Source organism: Mauremys reevesii, linkage group 5 (assembly GCF_016161935.1).
Source record: "Mauremys reevesii isolate NIE-2019 linkage group 5, ASM1616193v1, whole genome shotgun sequence".
Classification (NCBI taxonomy): Eukaryota; Metazoa; Chordata; order Testudines; family Geoemydidae; genus Mauremys; species Mauremys reevesii.
Genome location: NC_052627.1, coordinates 113,592,100 through 113,613,127, shown reverse-complemented (window position 1 = coordinate 113,613,127; position 21,028 = coordinate 113,592,100). Strand labels below are relative to the sequence as shown.

General features: G+C 44.4%; 1 protein-coding gene across 6 annotated transcripts in view; it reads right to left on the bottom strand.

Moving 5' to 3' along the window:
• The window catches only part of STK32B (serine/threonine kinase 32B), a 313,103-nt gene that overhangs the window by 109,265 nt on the left and 182,810 nt on the right, over positions 1–21,028 (bottom strand). For all 6 annotated transcript variants that reach the window (XM_039540819.1, XM_039540818.1, XM_039540817.1 and 3 more), the window contains one exon: positions 1,858–2,031. In XM_039540819.1, the coding sequence (XP_039396753.1) occupies positions 1,858–2,031 (174 nt within the window). The remainder of the gene's footprint in view (positions 1–1,857; positions 2,032–21,028) is intronic.

Genomic DNA, 21,028 nt, shown 5'->3' with positions numbered 1-21,028 from the left:
GGCATGGACTGCACTCTCAGCAAGTTTGCAGAAGACACTAAACTGGGAGGAGTGGTAGATATGCTGGAGGGTAGAGATAGGATACAGAGGGACCTAGACAAATTAGAGGATTGAGCCAAAAGAAACCTGATGAGGTTCAGCAAGAGTCCTGCACTTAGGATGGAAGAATCCCATGCACTGCTACAGATAGGGACCGAATGGCTAGACAACAGTTCTGCAGAAAAGGACCTAGGGGTTACAGTGGATGAGAAGCTGGATATGAGTCAGTGTTAGGGGTCTGGAGCACATGACTTATGAGGAGAGGCTGATGGAACTGGGATTGTTTAGTCTGCAGAAGAGAAGAATGGGGGGGGGGATTTGATAGCTGCTTTCAACTATCTGAAAGGGGATTCCATAGAGGATGGATCTAGACTGTTCTCAGTGATAGCAGATGACAGAACAAGGAGTAATGGTCTCAAGTTGCAGTGGGGGAGGTTTAGGTTGGATATTAGGAAAAACTATTTCACTAGGAGGGTGGTGAAGCATTGGAATGGGTTACCTAGGGAGGTGGTAGAATCTTCTTCCTTAGAGGTTTTTAAGGTCAGGCTTGACAAAGCCCTGGCTGGGATGATTTAGTTGGGGATTGGGCCTGCTTTGAGCAGGGGGTTGGACTAGATGACCTCCTGAGGTCCCTTCCAACGCTGATAGTCTATGATTTTAAGTATCCTACCAGCTGGAATAGATAGGATATGATTCCACCCTCTTCATGTTGAGTCAGAACGTCCTTGTAATCAGCTCTCTCATACAACAGCACAAAGGAGTACTAGTGGGTGGACAGGATGACAACAGATCTCAATTAATTTGTTTAGAGGAACCTATTTATATTGATTACTGTCAACCTCATTGCATGAACAGTTTCAGTTTGGCCTCTAGAATTCAGATGAAACAATTATGATGATGCATGAGGCCAGCTTGTCTTTCCACTTACACTGATGTAAACCAAGAGGAAACCTACTGAATTCGGTAGAATTACACCGCTGTAAACCCAATGTAAGTTAGAGCAGAATCAGGCCCAGGATTTTTTTCTTCCACAGTTTGCTATTATTGCCATCACAAGGGAACCCACCTCCGTGCTCAAATTAGGTTTAGAAATATTCAGGAAATATTGAGAGATACCTGATGTGTGGCATGCTTGACAATGAGTGATCATTAATACTGACTAGTACTGTGACTCTTTAAATAGTTTAAGAGGCGGAAAACTAACAAACAGATCATTGCAGCCTAGAAAATGCCACAGAGAGGGAAAGAACACAGAGCCTGTAATTTCTTCCACTCTGTTCCTTTCTATTGCTTTTATATTACTCCATGCACATTTCTAGCAGTCTGGAAACTGACAGCTAATTCCCCATCATCAGTCACTGTGATGCTCTTTGCTTTTTTTCCCTTTCTGACAGTTATTCTATTGATTTACAAATGTGTGTGTTCAGGAAAATTGTAAGGGAATTAAGAAAAATTAAAACATGCGGCCTTCAGAGTATTGTGTCTAACATTAAATAAGCATGCATCATGGCTCTTGGATAAGAAGCTAAACAAAGGGAGTATGACAAAGTGGAGTGTGGAAACAACAATATTGCAAGGCTGAGAAGAGGGAAAAAAAACACACCAGGGCCAAACTGAACTCCTGTTTACATTTATGCAGCAGAAACTTTGCATATGTATCCACAGCCAAAATTTAGTTACACAAAACCAACCACGTAATAAATGAGACACATATTGTACAAGTGCAATAAACAATTCCCAGTGTGGCTAAGTAAAGAAGTCCTACTTGTGGCATGGTCTACACTGTCTTTACTAATAGAATGAATGCTATTCACTTACCTGTGAATTATATGATATCTCTGCAAATAGTCCAGTGAAAGTGCCAATTCACAAATATATAATTTAACAGTTCCTTCGTTAAAATGCACGTTCTGTTGTAGGTGGTAACGCAGATCCCCTCCAAGTAACAGATCTACCACCATGAACATGTCTTCTTCATCTTGAAAAGAATACCTGGAAGAAATAATTATGAAAATGAAAAAAAAACAAAAAACACCTGTTATTCAGTTCAATTCAATGAGTTGTTTTTGGCAAGGAAAGCTATTAAAAAAACTAACAAACAAACAAAAAACCAAGCCAGACCCTTCAGTTATCTAACAGAGGTAGATCTACCCAGGGTAGAATTACATTTTGCTCAAATGCAACAGATGGTAGTACTGGAGAAAACAAATACTAGCCCAACCCATGTTCCTTGTGCACCCACACCTCACTCTGACAACAGCAGCTCTTTTGGATGCACAAGGAAAGCAGAATTGGGCCCATGGATGTCATCTGGCATTTTGATTTTGAGAAACATAGACCACCACTTTTAACACTGATTTATTGCTGGGCAGTATTTAGAAAACCTTTTGGAGATTATGTATTTTAAAATGCGGATGCATCTTCCAAATTCATAAATTGCCCCGGCAAGTAGCAGGAATAAAAATAAGGCCTATAAAAACCATGCTTGGTATTTAGATAAATGCAGTCATAGGTGATGAATCATAAGGTTAGAAGGGACCGTAAGGGTCATCTAGTCTAACCCCCTGCTAAGACGCAGTACTTATTTTGTCTAAAATATTCAAGACAGATGGCTATCCAGCCTCCTTTGGAAAACCTCCAGTGAAGAAGCTTCTTACACTTCTTAGTTAGGAAGGTTTTCCTGAGATTTAATCTAAATCTGCTATGCTGCAGTTTAAACCCATTGCCTCTTTTCCTGCCCTCTATGGCAAAAAGAGAACAACTTTTCTCCATTTTTATGGCAGCCTTTCAAGTATCTGAAAATCTCTATCATATCTCCCTTAATCTCCTCTTTTCCAAACTAAATATACCCAGTTCCTTCAGCCTTTGCTCATATGACTTGCATTCCATCCCTTTGATCTTCCTTGTCATTCGCCTCTGGATCCTTTCCAGTTTCTCTACATCCTTTCTATACATTGGTGACCAAAACTGGACACACTACTCCAGCTGAGGCCTAACCAACACTGAGTCGAGTGGTGCTATCACCTCCTGTGACTTGATGCTATGCCTCTCTTAATGCAACCTAAAGTTGCATTTGCTTTTCTTGCAACAGCATCACATTGCTGACTCATGTTGAGGTTGTGATCCACCACAACTTCCAGATCCTTCTCAGCAGTGCTGCCTCCAAGCCATTTTCCCCCCATTCTGTATTTGTGCGTTTGGTTTTTCTTTCCTAAGTGTAGCACTTTACATTTGTCTCTGTTGAATTTCAATTTTATTGTCTTTAGACCAGTTTTCCAATTTATCAAGATCCCTCTGAATTTTAGCTCTATCCTTCAGAGTACTGGCAACTCTCCCAACTTTGTGTCAGCTGCAAACTTGATCAGTATGCTCTCTATTCCCACATATAGGTCATTAATAAAGATGTTAAACACCACCATTCCCAGAATAGATCCCTGTGGAACCCCACTTGAGATCTCCTTCCAATTCAACATCATTCCATTAATAGTTACTCTGTTTATGATTGTTTAACCAATTATGGTAGTTCTGTCGAGCCCACATATCTCCAGCTTACTTATCGGAATGTCTTGTGGGACTGTCAAAAACCTTGCTGAAGTCTAGGCAGAGGCAGATTTACAGTGAAACACAGGGTGCCCTGGCAAGGGGCCCCCCAACAACAGGGGCCCCCAGGCCCGGGAAGCTGCAGGGGCAGAAGCTTGGTCATGATGGCTCCTGCTGCAGGCTGTGCCCCCACCAGCAGCCAAGCTCCTCCCTCCCCACCTCCTCCCCCGAGTTTGCCACATTCCCACCGCTCCCCCTCCCAGTGCTTCCCCCGCCGCCAAACAGCTGTTTGCCAGTGCTCAGGTCACTCTGGGAGGGAGCGCGAGGAACAGGGCCACAGCATGTTCTGGGGAGGAGGTGAGGAAGAGGCTGGGGGTGGGGCTTTGGGGGAGGGGATGGAATTGGGGGAGGGCGGGGCTTTGGGGGAGGGCCCCACACTCCTCCTACATGCACACACACCCCAGTCCCCTGCCATGAACTGCGCAGAGCAGGGGGCTGGCAGCACCCCGATGACCCCAGCCCACCCCCCAGTCCCCTGCCCTGACTCCTGCACCCCCTCACACACCTCCAGCCCCCTGCCCTGACTCCTGCAACTCCATCACACACTCCGAGCCCTGACTCCTGCACCCCTCTCACACACACCCAGCCCCCTGCCCTCCCTGACTCCTGCACCCCCTCTCCCTCCACATCCCCACCTGCACCCTTTGCACCAAACAGGAGCTGTCCCAGGTAAGTGCTCCACACCCCAACTCCCTGCCCCAGCCCTGAGCCCACTCCCACACCCTAACTCCTGGCCAGACCCTGCACTCCAACCCCCAGTCTGCTCCTGCACCCTAACTTCCTCCCAGACCCTGCACCCCCAGCCCTGAGCCCCCTCCCACACCCTAAGTCCTGGCCAGACCCCGCACTCCAACTTTTTTTACATTTTTTTAAATAATGCGCTCTTATCCAAAGTGCTTTTCAATTGTTAGCTAATGGTACAAACAATATTTGGAAAGATCATTAAGTGGTCCACCGAGACCCTCAGAGATTTTCAAATGGTCTGTGGAAAAATAAGTTAGACTACAAAAACAATCAAGGTACCTCACTTTACTTTCATTTACTTCCTATTATTTATATGTGGAGGATGAAGAAAAAAAATGAAAAACTGGGGAGAGGGGGAGATAAGAGAGAATGTTCTTTTTTTTTGGCTGGGTCCCAAGGAGGGGCCCCAAAAATGAAGCTGAGCACAGGGCACCACTAACTCTAAATCTGTCTCTGAGTCCAGGTATATTATGTCCACCTATTACCAAATCAATTACTCTGTCAAAGAAGGAAATTTAGCTGGTTTGCCAGGATTTGTTCTTGGTAAATCCAAAATCCATGCTGGCTGCTAGTGATTACCCCTTCATCCTCCAGGTATTCGCAAACTGAATATTTTATACGTTGCTCTAGTAGCTTCCCAGATATCAAAACCAGTCTGACTTGAACCCCACTGATTTGAATTCATTCAAATTGGTCAGAAGATCTCTGACATGTTCTTTATGTATCCCAATCTGCATCCCTTCCTCTTTATCACCTGTGGTAACTTCGCTAATTGTCTGGTCACATTATTTTTTGAGAGAAGACTGAAGCAAAGTAGGCATTGAGCAGCTCTGCCTTTCTATCATCTTCCGTTACCAGCTCACCTTCTCCACTGAGCAGCAGACCCACACCGTCCTTTATCTTCTTTTTTTGTCTGACACATTTGAAGAACCCCTTCCTGTTGTCTCTAACATTTCTTGCCAGCTGTAACTCATTCTTTGCCTTGGCTGTCCTGATTTTGCCCCTACATGCTCATACTAGTCCCATGAATACTTCCTTGGTGACCTGCCCCTCCTTCCATTTCCTGTATGTATCCCTTTTGTTTTTTTGATAGCTAAAAAGCTCCTTGTGCAACCACATTGGCCTCCTGTGGCCCTTCTCTTTCCTCTGCATCAGAATAGCTTGATGTCGAGTCTCTAGTATTACATCTTTTAGGAACTGCCAATCCCCTTCGACACCTTTTCTTCCTAATTGGTCTCTCCATGAGACCTTGCCTACTATTTCTCTGGGTCAGTTGAAATCCACCTCTCTGACATCCAGAATCTGCATCCACAAGTATTACCTTGCAGGATTGATACCTTTTATCATGTAGGGTATATTCCCCACTCTGTGTATACAGTGGTGAGCTGGAGCCGGTTCGCACTGGTTCACATGAACCAGTTGTTAAATTTAGAAGCCGGTTTAGAACCGGTTGTTAAAGGGGTGGGCAATTGGGAGAGGGAGGTTTTTCTGTCATTACACCAGCCCGTGAGCCACATCCAGCCCACGGGACTGTCCTGTCCAGCCCGCCTGAGCTCCTGACTAGGGAGGCTCCCCCAGCCCCTCACCCACTCTTGCAGAGTCTCAGCATGCCGCGCCACCAGCACTCTGGACTGCTCCTGGGCAGCTCGGCAGCTCCTGCTGCTTTGAGTGGCATGGTAAGGAGGTGGGGCTGCGAGCGCCAGCGAGCCGTGCGGCATCCATACACACCCTAAGCAGCATGGTAAGGGGGCCGGGCCGGGAGGAGGGGTTGGATAAGGGGCAGGGAATGGTTGGTGGGGGTGGAGGTTCTGGGGGGGCGGTGGTGGATGGGGGGTTGGGGCAGTGGTGCCAGGGAGCGGGGCGAATTGGGTAGGGGGTGGAGTTCTGGGGGGCAGTTAGGGTAGGGTGGTCTTGGGAGGGGATGATCAAAGGATAAGGAGTAGGGGGGTTGATGGGTTGCAGGTTCTGAGGGGGGCAGTCAGGGGCAGGACAGGGTGGGGGTCGGATGGGGGGGACAGGCTGTTTTGGGAGGCACAGCCTTCCCTACCTGGCCCCCGATACAATTTTGCAACCCTGATGTGCAGGGCCCAATTCAAACAGTTTCGACGGGGCCCCGGCAGGGATTACTAAAAAGAAAAAAAAAAAACCACCACACACAAAAACACATGGGGCTTGTAGTCTAATTTCTAAGAGTCCCTAAACATATGTTACAGAAATAAAGAATGGTTCATCCAGAAAATCTGTAGCAAAAATATGAGGCAGAGAAGTCTGTATTAGATTATTTTAATCAAACAGTTTTATACAGTCTGACTTTATTCCCAGACTCATGCTTTGCAAAATGAGGTTCTGCTTAGCGGTTGTCACATATTTAAACTCTTTCCACTCTTTTAGAGCATGATCTTCTGTTGCACTTCTGTGCATTTCCCAAACGCCAGGGGAAAAATACATATTTATTTGCATTATATTTGTTTCTCGATAAGTCAAATCTTTGAAGCAAAATAATAAAGTGGGGTGCCACATAGTGTGTACTTCCCTCCACACACACACAGTGCACCTCAACAAAAGAAATGAAAGGCATCATTTATGTTCAGGTTTATTCCAGATGCTACCTACAACAGTGCCAGAAACCATCTCAAAAGTGATATTTACATACTTAGCTGATGTTTAAGACTGATTGCTTTTTTTCCTGTTGTGTTTTTAAATGGAGTGGTTGTAGCTTAAAGCAGATGTAACTAGAAAGGTGAACCACCTGTTACTTTGTCCGTAAGCACCTGCTTGAACAAGACATTCTTAATTTTTTTTTATTTTTTTTTATTTTTTATTTTTTACCATTTTTTATTCTGGGACAAGGAGTTGCAGATTTAAAAATTCCTGGCTAAATGTAATGTCTAGTTTGGTTTGGAACTGGAGACGTCCCATGGTCTCTAAAATTACATCTTGGTGGAATGGATTATGAGAGGCCTCAGACCCCCGCAAGGAGGATGCATGGAGGCCACTTCCCTAAGGATGTAGGCAATGGCTACTAGAAAGTTGGATTTTTGATATTGCTGTTATTAGCTTCCAAAAACCATTTGCTGGAACACCGTGGCCTTGATTTTAAACTCATTTTCCAGGAAAAAGAATGAGTTGTGGATGAAAAATTGCACCCAAAAAAGACTGTGTAGATGAAAGATGGATCTGAGTAATATTAAAGAGAAACAAATATGAACCTAAAGGTGGAATCTTGGCCCCATCCAAGTCAACGGCAAAAATCCCACTGATTTAAATGGAGCTAGGATGTCATCCTTAGTGAACAATTCCAGAGCCTGGTTTTCTGTGAATAAAAAAAAATAGCACTGGTTAGCTATCTCCCAACCAAACCTTTAGTGCAGGGGTCGGCAACCTTTCAGAAGTGGTGTGCCGAGTCTTCATTTATTCACTCTAATTTAAGGTTTTGCGTGCCAGTAATACATTTTAACGTTTTTAGAAGGTCTCTTTCTATAAGTCTATAATATATAACTAAACTATTGTTGTATGTAAAGTAAATAAGGTTTTTAAAATGTTTAAGAAGCTTCATTTAAAATTAAATTAAAATGCAGAGCCCCCTGAACTGGTGGCCAGGACCCGGGTAGTGTGAGTGCCACTGAAAATCAGCTCCTGTGCCGCCTTTGGCACGCATGCCATAGGTTGCCTACCCCTGCTTTAGTGTGTATCTTAGAAAATGTGAATATATGAGTGTGCACATATAATAAAGAAAGGAGGGGAATCAAAGAAAGCAGGGGAAAAAAAGGAAGAAGGTACTGCTGTACAAATACAAAATGTCGACTCATTTAAGGCCCAATTCTGCCCCATTTTCTCATACTAAGTAATCTTGCTCTCTGAATAGTCTCAGTGAATGCTACTCCATCCACTGAACTCAACCTAACTCAAACCAGTCCACATAAAATAAATTAAAAAAAAAAATCTACAAACCTTACCTTCCAGATTTAAAAGTTTGGTTAACATTTCAATTCTTGCGTCTCTCTGCATCTGTCATGACTGGAAGTAGAGAGCTTAACACGGACAGCAGAGCAGGCTATTATTCCAGCCTCAGAGGTAGTGTAACAGGCTATATACAACCTAGCTCCTGAAGATCCGAGTAAGGTCCCCTCACACAACTCATCCTCACCAGAGGTCAGATTATCATCTCACCTACATTGATGTAACAGAATTACTCTAAACTTACGCCACTGTAGCTGAGGTCTGAATGGGCCCACGGCCCTGAGGAAGATTTGTCAGCTCACCTTAAAGGTGTGAACCTGTGGACATGCTGGGAGTGGAACAGACACTGCAGATAGAATCACGGGATACAGAGAGGAGCCATTCTCACTGGCACTGTCTCTCACCTCAAGGGTGTGTGCAGAGGCATTGGGCCATATTGCACAGAGATACTGCAAAATCGTAGATGTGTGTTTAGTGTTTCATATATAACATCTGCCAACATGCTGTGTCACAGTATCATCATTGGGGATGGGTCCTGCTTTGAGCAGGGGGTTGGACTAGATGACCTCCTGAGGTTCCTTCCAACCCTGGTATTCTATGAGTCTATGAATCATCATGTTAGGAATCAAGGTCCACAGCAGAGCTAATCACCAGGCAGCCTCATCGGGATAGCTGGTCTTCAGCAGGCTGCCTGATTGGCCACACCCCCGGATTGGCTGCAGGGGTCAGCAGGCTAGCTCTTAAGCTAGCAGCACCAGCAGCTCACTGGCTTCGCAATGCTCATGCCCACCACTGTGCCTGCTCCTATGTTATCTTGTTCCTCCTGCGCCTGCCTTGAACCCCTCCTTGCTTGATACTCTGCTCGCTCCAGTTCCTGATCTTCGGTTTGATACTTGGCGCTGGCTCCTGACTACTGACTCCAGCTAGATCCTTGGCTCTGGTATCCAGTTCCTGCCCTCCAGTTGACCTTTGGGTCCTGCTTCCAACTACTGACTCTGGTTCTGACCCTAGTCCTTGGGATCTGATGCCTGCTCCAACCATTAGGCTTGACACCTACTCCAACTAGGTTTAGGCTAGACCTCCCTCATCCCAATGGGCTGGCAGATTGAGAAGCCCTTAAAATTAGGGCCAGCGGTCCTCGGTACTAGCATGGACCCTACTAAGGCCCCTGCAGGACTGGTGGACATCATTCAGAACTTTCAGGTGCGAATAACACAGAATGTAGCCCTGCAATCACAGGTTGCTCTGCTGCTCCTCCCACTCCACCCTTCCCAGAGCCAAAAGATTTCACGGCCCAACAAATTTGATGGAGACTGGAGAGGCCTTGGCCTGGGCTTCCCCCTTCCTTCCCTGGAACAGTCCAGCCCCATCTTGCAACAATTAGAGGAATTCATTTAAGCCACATCCACAATCTTTGATGACCCCCAACCATGTCCAACCCTTCAGGCCTTATGGCATGGAGGCTGACCCATTGGCAAGTATGCTGCTGAGCTTTGTTGTTTGGCTTCTGACACGGGGTGGAATGAGGTGGCACAATACCTCCATTTCCGCCGGGGGTTAAATGAGGATATAAAGGCTGAGCTTGAGCAGGTGGAGCCTCTGTCCAGTTTGAACAATCTGATTGAGAGAATCGGTGTTATGAGCGTACCTTGATTTTCTCGAGATTGCCATTCATCCTGCCCATGACAACCCAAATGAGCAGTTCTGCCCTGGCATCAGAGCTATTGCAAGCTAGCCAGGTTCACCCACTCCTGCTGAGATGAATTATGACATCCTGGACAAGGAACTGCTGGCCACCAAAACAGTCTTTGAAGAATAGTCTCCTCTTCTGGAGGGTGCTAGGTTCCCAGTCCAAATTCTGACATAACATATAAACTTGCAATACCTAAAAATGGCCAGGTACTTGAACCTGCCACAGGCACACTGTTCCCTCTTCTTTGCATGATTTGAGTTTGTGGTCACCTACTGGTCAGAGACAGGAAGGCAGATGTATTGTAATGAAAGTGTGAATACTACAAACCTGGTGAGGAGATTATGTCCACAATTCTCAAACCCTCAAACATAATTTCTGGCACCACAGCCTCCATCTGCTTTTAGTTACCTAGTGATACCCTTGTCATCCAAACCTGTCAAGCCTTAGACCAGCGTCAAGACCAGTCCTCCACATTCTTCACCGGACAGGATCGTATACCATGAGGGACACATTTATATTCCTGAAAGGGCCACTCTGCTTCAAGTCCTACAATTCTGCCACGACACTCCTCAGGCCACTTCAGCCATTCCAAGACCCATGACTTGGTTTCCAGGAACTTTTGGTGGCCTGTCATAAGCACCTCTGTTGCATCCTATGTAGATCCCTGTGAGCTTTGTGCCTGTGACCAAGACCCCCTGTTCAAGACTGCTGGGTCTCTTCCAGCTCATACCCAATCCACTGCAGCCTTGGGTCATCATTTTCATGAACTTTATCATAGAATTACCACCCTCACAAGGCCACACTACTGTTCTAGTGGTGGTTGACCACTTAACCAAGATGGCACATTTTGTCCTACAATGAGTGCTTTCCTCTGCCTAGTTGTGAGCAACATCTTTCACCTTCATGGCTTGCCTACAAATATGGTATCTGACTGAGGATCCCAGTTCTACACCATTTGAGTATCGAGATCCTGAACTCAAGAACCTATCATCCCAGCACCAATGGGCAAGCAGAGTGGGTCAGTGAGTTCCTTGAACAGTACCTACGTTGCTTCCTATATTATCAACAAGATCATTGGCTGTACCTGATCCTTCATGCTGGATCCACCAAGCAGATTCTCTTTGCTAACTATGGTTTCCATCTTTGTGCTCATCCCGAGGTGCCCTTCGAATCATCGATGCCCGCTGTTACTGAACTCACCGCCCACATCCAGAAGGTGCACTAAGAACTCCAGAGACAGTTAGAAGACACCAACGTAACCTACAAATGGTATGCTGACTGGTCCTACCAGCCAACACCTAGCTTCTGGGAAGGGAATAAGCTGTGGTTGTCCCACCTAGAATCTGCGCTGGACTGATCCCTCTGTGAAGCCTCACAACAAGTATCTGGGGTCTTTTCAGATTACAAAACAGATTAACCTGGTTAAATTCAAGTTACAGCTATGAGATTCCCTCAAGATTCACCCATGTCCCTCTTCCAAAATCATTAGTCAAAGATCCCTTCTACTCTCCTCTGCCACCTATAACCATTCAGGGCCAAGAAGAATATGTGGTTCAGCAGATTCTAAACTCTCATTGGATCCAAGGAAAACTACAATACCTAACTGACTAGAATTGGTCTGGCCCTGACCAACATCCATGGGAACTTACAGAACACACCCATGTGTTCTTTTCACCATGCTTACAGTGGTCCTGAGGCCCCTAGACATACTTCTCAGGGAAAGGTGCGGGGTGGGGGGGGGAGGTACCATCAGGAATCAGGCCCGGAGCAGAGCTAATATCCTCCTCAGTACAACTTGCCTACAACAGGGTGATTAATTGGCCATGCTGCCTGGTTGGCTGCAGGGGCCAGCAGGCTGGTTCTTAAGCCAGCAGCATCAGCAACTTGCTGTCTTCTCAGTGCTCCTGCTCACCACTGTGCCTGCTCCTGTGTTACCTTGTTCCTCCTCCTCCTACCTTGCCAGCTATCCTGCTTGCTCAAGTTCCTGACCTGCAGTTTGACTCTTGGGTCCAGCTTCTGACTACTGACTCTGACCCACTTGGCCTGATGTCCACTCCAACCACTAGGGTAGACTGCATTCGTCCTGGTTGGCTGACACATCATTAGCCATGACTATAGACATTTTTCCTACATAGTCACTCTACTCGACTGAGACCTGAGTATTTGGCACCTCTCTCAGGGCAGGTCTACACTAAGGGCGGGGGTCGAACTAGGGTATGCAAGTTCAGCTACGTGAATAGCGTAGCTGAATTCAAAGTACCCTAGTTCGAACTACTCACCCGTCCAGACGCCGCGGAATCGAAGTCCGCGGCTCCAAGGTCGACTCCGCCACCGCCTTTTGCAGTGGTGGAGTACCGGAGTCGACCGTGGCGCTTCCGGAGTTCGAACTATCGTGTCCAGATTAGACGCGATAGTTCGAACTCAGAGAAGTCGAACTCACCGTGTCGACCCGGCTGGTAAGTGTAGACTAGCCCTCAGGGCCTGAGTGATAGGGTTCTGGTAACAGTTGCTCTGACCTTGTGCAATATGACAGCGCTGCCTAAGACTTTTTAGAGCAGAATGTATGAGGTCAGCATGGATGAGATATGTGTACCTATCACATGCAGGAAGGTCTAGGCACTCCTACCAGTAGAAGGCCTCTTGCCCTGGCAACCCATACCACTCCCCATCAGCAGCTGCTTAAGTTACCTACCTTTTTGTTAAGGAGCAAGGAGTAGGAGTTCCTCCAACTGTACCAAGTAGCTGGAGTATTATAAGACCAACTTATCTGCCAAAGTTCTGAATAGAACTCTATGTAGCAACTCCTAAGCTCTGATGGATTTTCTTTTGAGGGTGAAAATGTCTTTCTTCCCTTGACACTTTCCCTTCTACAAACCAAATATCCTTTTTAAAGCAAATGAAGAATTCCCTTTTAACTCCTTTCTATTTGACATTTCATTATACTAATGATTTTGATTTATTGTTGTAAGAATTGGAGTTGACAGGAAATGAAATACCAGTCACCTGAAAAACGAATCTTTGAGAATAGCTATGCAGGTTTGGGCGAGGGGGGGAGGGCACTTGGCAAATCAGCCAAGTGGAGATTAGCTTTTATGAGTTAGCACTGTAATTTTACTTCAGTAAGCTTCTTATCTGCTCAACGGCAAATGACATACCAAAAAATGCTGATTGATTCTGAAGTAAATCAGAGGCTGGTTTTGACTTTTATGTTTACCAGGTAGCTGGGGAATACCTTAATGTATGAATTACAGGCTTGTGCTAATACTGACTGCCCACTACTGAGGGATTGTAAAACCACATTTTAATCTACACAGAAATGAAAGCGTAAATGGCTTGTAGCTGATTGCTTTGTCTGGATTCAAAAAACACACAAAAAAGGAAATGGTAGCATAAAGCTGTTATAGAAAAATAATTCTAATTACAGAACTATGTTCTGTTTGCTTAAAGAAAAGTTTTAATGCATTATAATCAGCTTTCTCTGAATTAAAATACAGCATAATGCCTTTAGCAACAGTGAATTGGTTTCCCTTTTTGGGTATTTTCAGACTGGATGATAAATCATGTCTTGAGCAAACTCATAGAAACCAAACTAAACAAAACATTAGCAATGGGGAATTGGCTTAATGTTTTGGCATTTTTCAGACTGGAAGATAAATCAGATGTTGAGCAAAATCACAGAAAACTAAACACTTTGTAAATTAGTTAATATCTGATTTCAGATTTTAATACACATATTATTACACATTAGGATAAAGAGTTAAAGTTATTCTGACTCATTTGTATTCCATATTCTTTGTGTTAACCCCAAATAATGTTTAGTTTTATGTCCCACCAGCTGAAGAACCCACCAGATTCCTGGCACCTTAAAGACTAACAGATTTATTTGGGCATAAGCTTTCGTGGGTAAAAAACCTCATTTCTTCAGATGCATCTGTTGCATCTGAAGAAGTGAGGATTTTTACCCATGAAAGCTTATGCCCAAATAAATCTGTTAGTCTTTAAGGTGCCACCGGACTCCTTGTTGTTTTTGTGGATACAGACTAACACAGCTACCTCCTGATACTTGACACCAGATTCTTAGTTTCTCTTTATTTATTTCCTAGGAAAGGTGGGGAACTCCATTAAGATGGAGTTAAGGTTGAGAATATGCATTAGTAATTGACAGATAAAAACCATTTCAGGGATGCTGTAATTTTCCCCAAACCAAGCATTTTAAACCCAGGTAATTCAGTCAAGGTTGCACTAAAAAGAAATCCAAATGTGGAAAGAAGTGCACAGTTCAGGCACCCTAACAATCTTAATTCTGCCTTGCAGTGACACCATACAAAAATATATGATTATGATTCAGGCATAATACTATTTGTGGTCCCCAATTAAATTAAACTAAATCTTAAAAATAAATCAATTTTTTTCATAGTTTTTCTCCTCTGGGAATCACTGCAGGAGCAACCTTAAATTGTTTTTATTTTATTTTAATTGCTAAGGGCAGATTCACTGGTACCCTAGAGCAACACAAAGCAGCCAGAGAGCACCAGCCAGTTAAACTGGGATTACAGTTACTTTGCATTGCTGGTGTAATGCAAAGCAGCGAATTGTACTGGTGAACCTGGCCCTTCATTTGCAATTGAGTTTATGTTTACAGGGCTATGATAGTGAGAACCAACCCAATGTCTATCATAGAATCATAGGACTGGAAGGGACCTCGAGAGGTCATCTAGTCGTCTTCTGCACTAATGGCAGGACTAAGTATTATCTAGACTATCCCTGACAGGTGCTTGTCTAATCTGCTCTTAAAAACCTCCAATGACAGAGATACCACAACCTCCCTAAGCACCTCCCAGTGCTTAACCCTGACAGAAAGTTTTTCCTAATGTCCAATCTAAACCACCCTTCCTACAATTTAAGTCCATTGCTTGTCCTAACCTCAGAGGTATGGCCGTCCTTAGGATTTATGGGGCCCTATGCAGTATTATTAAACTGGTGCCCCTATGCCCGATGGCAGCCTGGGAGCGGGGAGAGGGAGGAGGCAGCAAATGATACCGAGCCTCATGGTGGCGGAGAGTCATAGTTCCCCACAGAGACCCCCCTACCCTCTCCCTCATGCCGAATGTGCAGCACTGGTGCATTTGGCTCTATGAATACAACCCCTGCCTAAGGAAACTGCAGTGCACACTGGGTGTGCGGGAGCTGACCCACTCTTACCTGCTGTCATAGGCAGAGGGTGAAGCTGACGCTTGGGGAAGCTAGCTCCCCAGCCCACCTATTCTGCCTGTGGCCCTGCCCATACACCACCCCTTGTCTTCCCCAGGCCCCGCCCCCACTCCATCCAGACCCCACCCTCTTCCCACTGTCTCCCTCCTCTCTTCCCTCCCCCTTCCTGCGCACCCCCTTCCAGCCAAATCCCTGAACCCAAATGAAGCAAATGACATTTGAAAAAAAAAAAAACGCTCTTCTGTAATTTCTTTCTAAAGAAAATGGAGCATGTTTTCCACAGCATGCCAGATGGTGAAGACTGGACATGCAGAAGGTACCTAATTAAAAGCACTAAACTTGGGAATAAAAAATGTCAGTCACCGCTTTTTTTTTTTTAAATATATCCTGAAGTTTGTCAGAGATTTATTTGCAAAAACTTCGTAGTAAGGCAAGTCATCTGTCCTTCTGAATACATCATTAAATAGTATGGAATACTTGATGCAGCACTTCTCTGTTTTACATTTTCTTAATCAGTATTTCTAAACTGATTTTAAATGCACTCTTAAGCATTCATAAAATAATAAGTAATAATTATAATAATTAATAATTCCAGATTACTACCTATTTAACTCACTGAAACAAAGACATTATTTTAAATTAATCAGTCACAGAGGTTTAGTTTGTTCATAACAATGTTCATTGCTTTTAGAAAAAGGGAACACGAATTTACTTTGTGTGATCTCCATAACAATAGACATGTTTATGAAATTCTAAAGATTTTAGGCATAACAAAGGATTTTATATCTTATTAAGGTACTGATTTTGCTGGACGATTCTCTTAAAACTAGTTCATCAAATAGTCAGAAGTAAAGAAAAGGAAACTCGTTTGTCCAGCTATCTGGAAGGAAAGGGGTGTTGTCCCTTAAAGGGCTCTCTTCAACATGGGGCGTGAAGGGAGAAAGGGATGGACAGAAAGGACCAGAAGACTTTGGAAGCAAGCTTTTTGTACTATAGTAATTAAAATTAAAATGTGTATTTTAGATAAGGGTGGTCTTCTGAAGGATTTATTTTAAAAAACTGTGTCTGAAGATCCAAGCATGTAAGGCTAAAGGATGAATACTCAGATTGTGCATTTAAAAATCTATGCAAGGATTTTTTTAGAGATGTGATTTTATCATCTTCAGCAACACACTAATGAACTATTGTTAAAGCAAATTTTAAACTAAGGTCCTGTAGACTAACATGTTGTGAGTAAATATTACAGTGATGCACAACTGTTTGTGTCAGTAAATTCAGAAACTGACAGTATATAACTCGGGGTTGGCAAATGTGTGTTAAAAGGCTTCATTACCTCTTGAATGGCTCTTTAACAGTTTCAGTGTTGTGCTAATAGGTCTGGCAGGATGGAAGACTATGGGGCCCATAACCTCAGCCGTGCTGAACACAACGCCATCAACAGCCTCAGGAACAACTCTGACATCATAATCAAAAAGATGCTCAAATAAATTTGTTAGTCTCTAAGGTGCCACAAGAATTCCTGTTCTTTTCACTTTTAAGTTTTTAGATCCCCTCTGGAGGAAGCTGTGGGAGCCTGCAGGAAGGGTTAGAACAGGGATAGGAAGAGGCGGAAAGGTGGACACTAAGACCCAGGGGTGCCCCAAATTTTCAGGTGCCCTATGCATATGCTGTGTATGCCTAAGGACAGCCCTGCTCAGAGGTTAATAAGAACAATTTTTCTCCTTCCTCCTTGTAAGGACCTTTTATGTACTTGAAAACTGTTATGTCCCCTCTCAGTCTTCTCTTCTCCAGACTAAACAAACCACATTTTTCAATCTTCTCTCACAGGTCATGTTTTCTAGACCTTTAATCTATGTGCCTTAAGGACTCCTCATATGTTCCTGTTTCAGTTCCTCTGGCAGTGCTACTTCAATGCACAGCAAAGACAACAATGCCGTGGGGAGCCTTTCTAGGATTGATGCACAAACTAATGTGCAGCCATGGAACCTTTCGGCCTTGTCCATCTTACAAAACAGGTGTATTTTTAACCTGCATTAAACTAATCCATGTTACCAACCTAAAGAGGACAATGCCATGGTGGTTTTAACCTGTGTTAGCAGGTCAAAGTAAAGCCCAAGTTCCCACCCCATCAAAGAGGGGTGGGAACTCATGGGGAGAGCGTCTCAGAGCAGCCCGAGCAGCAGGACGCAGCCCAGGCCCAGCAGAGCAGCTGGGAGCCCACCAGGCAGCAGCGGGAGCCCCAGGGCCAGGGAGCAGCAGCAGCAACAGGGCCAGGCAGCGGCTCACATGGCTCCCACAGCGCAGCACCCCCAGCGGCCAGAGGAAGAATTACACACTTCCCAGCCAAAGCCCATCAAAGCACAGCACCCCCTCCTCACAGGGAAGTGGGTTAGCAACCAGTTCTAAAACTGCTTCAAAATTTAACTACCAGTTCGCGCAAACCAGCTCCAGCTCACCACTGCCCCTTGGTCCTTTTCTGCAGAACTGCTGCCTAGCCATTCGGTTGCTAGTCTGTAGCGGTGCATGGGATTCTTCTGTCCTAAGTGCAGGACTCAGCACTTGTCCTTGTTGAACCTCATCAGATTTCTTTTGGCCCAATCCTCTAATTTGTCTAGGTCCCTCTGTATCCTATCCCTACCCTCCAGCGTATCTACCACTCCTCCCAGTTTAGTGTCAGCTACAAACTTGCTGAGGGTGCAGTCCACGCCATCCTCCAGATCATTAATGAAGCTATTGAACAAAACCAGCCCCAGGACTGACCCTTGGGGCACTCCGCTTGATACCGGCTGCCAACTAGACATGGAGCCATCGATCACTACCGACGATCTAGCCAGCTTTCTATCCACCTTATAGTCCATTCATCCAGCCCATACTTCTTTAACTTGCTGGGAAGAATACTGTGGGAGACCGCATCAAAAGCTTTGCTAAAGTCAAGGAATAACATCCACTGCTTTCCCCTCATCCACAGACCCAGTTATCTCCTCAGAGAAGGCAATTAGGTTAGTCAGGCAATTAGGTTAGTCATTGCACTGACATGTCTTGCTAAGATCATAAAGTGTGCAGTGAAGGAAGGCCACTCTGCATATGTCAGGCTAATTCAGACGCATGCTGAATGAATGTGCAAGGGTGAGACAAGGGCTCCTCACCTCATCTTCTACAGAGCTCTCAAGGTTTTGAGGAGACAAGCGAGGGAAGCATGGGGGTGGGAGGAGGGAGCAGGTGGGGGGAAGAGGATCCTAGGAAATACTAAATTAAGAGCTGGATAAAGTTGTTCAGTTTAGTACACAAAAATCAGGAAATTGAATAATCATGTTGCATATCAAGCCTTAACCCTGCCCCCTTGTTTGTATGTATTATAATTAAGTTTTTAATTATATCACTACATACTCAAATCATACAAGTGTACAATCGCTTGGGCTACCACTGTTTTGGGCAGAGACCACTTTTTTGTTCTGTGTTTGTACAGCACCTAGTGTAGTGGGATCCTGGTCCATGACTGGGGCTCCTAGCTACTATGGTATAAATAATAAACAAAGTAATATAGTTACTAATGCATATATGCCAGACAAGCAGGGTCTGATTATTCACTGTCTTGCAACTTGTGTGCTCATTTACAACTGTGCAGAGTGGGTATTACACCCTACCAGATCAGAACAGCAGCATTTTACCAAAGAATCCTGTGGCACCTTATAGACTAACAGATGTATTGGAGCATAAGCTTTCAAAAGCTTATGCTCCAATACGTCTGTTAGTCTATAAGGTGCCACCGGATTCCTTGTTGCTTTTTACAGATCCAGACTAACACGGCTACCCCTCTGATAACTTGACAGCATTTTACCCTCAGTTTACAAAGTGGAAATAACTATACAAGATACAAGACAGAGGGTCAGATTCCAGGGGTAGGCGGAACACAGTGAACAATACCGATGCAACATATGCCACAGAATAACTAGAACATAGAGCAATAAATGTATTTTGCTGGCATACACAGGACACCAAATTTTTCAAGTAAATTAGCTTCATACTTAATTATGCCTTATACTCCACACTGCATCTTAGGAAGGCTGGGGCTAATAATTGAAAAGAAAATGTACAGAATATGGAGACTGACAAAATTATTAAAATATCTGTGCGTCACAGGGCTGGTCCTTTAAGGAGATGTAGCTGCCCAGTCTACCTGTGACAGGCTCTGCTGAAGAGAATGAGCCAGTCCAGGTCCACCTGGCTATAACCACCTTCCAGCTACAGACCTGAAGAAGAGCTCTGTGTAAGCTCGAAAACCTGTTTCTCTCATCAACAGAAGTTGGTCCAATAACAGATATTAGCCAACCCACCTTGTCTCTTCCAGCTACTTAGGCAGTTAAAGTAAGGAACACTTTAGCCTAATGAAAGGCTTAGGAGAGCTCAGTTGGGGAAGGTCCTGAGGAGAAAAGAAGCTCTGGAGGAAGGCGAGCTCCCAGGGAGACTGAATTTGGCAGAAGTGGTGCCCCTAAGGCAAGGAGAGTCAGGATTACAGTGCTCTCCAGGGAGAGAGGTCTGGGAGAGACTCTGAACTAGCAAGGGGAAGACTGCAGAGCTCAGTAGAAGGCAGAGAAGCCTGACAACTTAAACAGGAGGCGCTGCTGTTGGAACCCAGGGACTTTTGAGTTCTATCTGGGCTCTGAAATAAGAGCCTTTAAACCATTTTACAAATGCTCCTTTCAGAAGCCTTTATTAAAGGGAGAGACACTGCTGTCAAGTAAAGTAGAATCTTTGGCTTCTCCGTGACTGGGCTGTTAAAGTGACCTCACTGAGGGGGAAACTGAGGCAGCGTATAGCAGAGCCAAACTCAGCTGCAAGAGAGTGTTTGGGACATCATGAGTGTCTCTTTTACAATACGGTAAAGAGCAGATATTATATATAAAGTCTCAGTTAATAAAGGTTCATAGATTCCAAGGCCAGAAGGGACCATTGTGATCATCTAGGCCAGGGGTAGGCAACCCATGGCACGCATGCCGAAGGTGGCACGCGAGCTGATTTTCAGTAGCACTCATACTGCCCGGGTCCTGGCCACCGGGCCGGGGGGCTCTGCCTTTTAATTTAATTTAAAATGAAGCTTCTTAAACATTTTAAAAACCTTATTTACTTTACATACAACAATCGTTTAATTATATATTATAGACCTATAGAAAGAGACCTTCTAAAAACATCAAAAATGTATTACTGGCACGTGAAACCTTAAATCAGAGTGAATAAATGAAGACTCGGCACAGCACTTCTGAAAGGTTGCCGATTCCTGATCTAGGCTGATCTCCTGAATAACGCAGGCCATAGAACCTCCCCAAAGTAATGCCTACAGCACATCTTTTAGAAAAACAGCCAATCTTGACTTAAAATTTGTCTGTGATGGTGAATCCATCATGACCCTGGTTAAGTTGTTCCAGTGGTTAATTACTCTCACTGTTAAAAATTTACACCTTATTTCCAGTCTGAACTTGTCTAGCTTATACTTCTAGCCCGTACCTCATGTTACACCTTTCTCTGCTAAATTGAAGAGCCTATTATTAAATATTTGTTCCCCATATCGCTACTTATAGATTGTAATCACATTGCCCCCTTAAACTTCTCTTTGTTAAAATAGACTCAAAGAGCTCAAATTTATCATTATGAAACTCAAATAGTGTAAATATACAAGAATTTTTAAAATTACAAGATGCTATCTATGTGTTACTTAGGATATAGATAAACTGTATGATCTTCAGTTGTATTATTTGGATGAGAGTATATGATCGTGTAACTAAA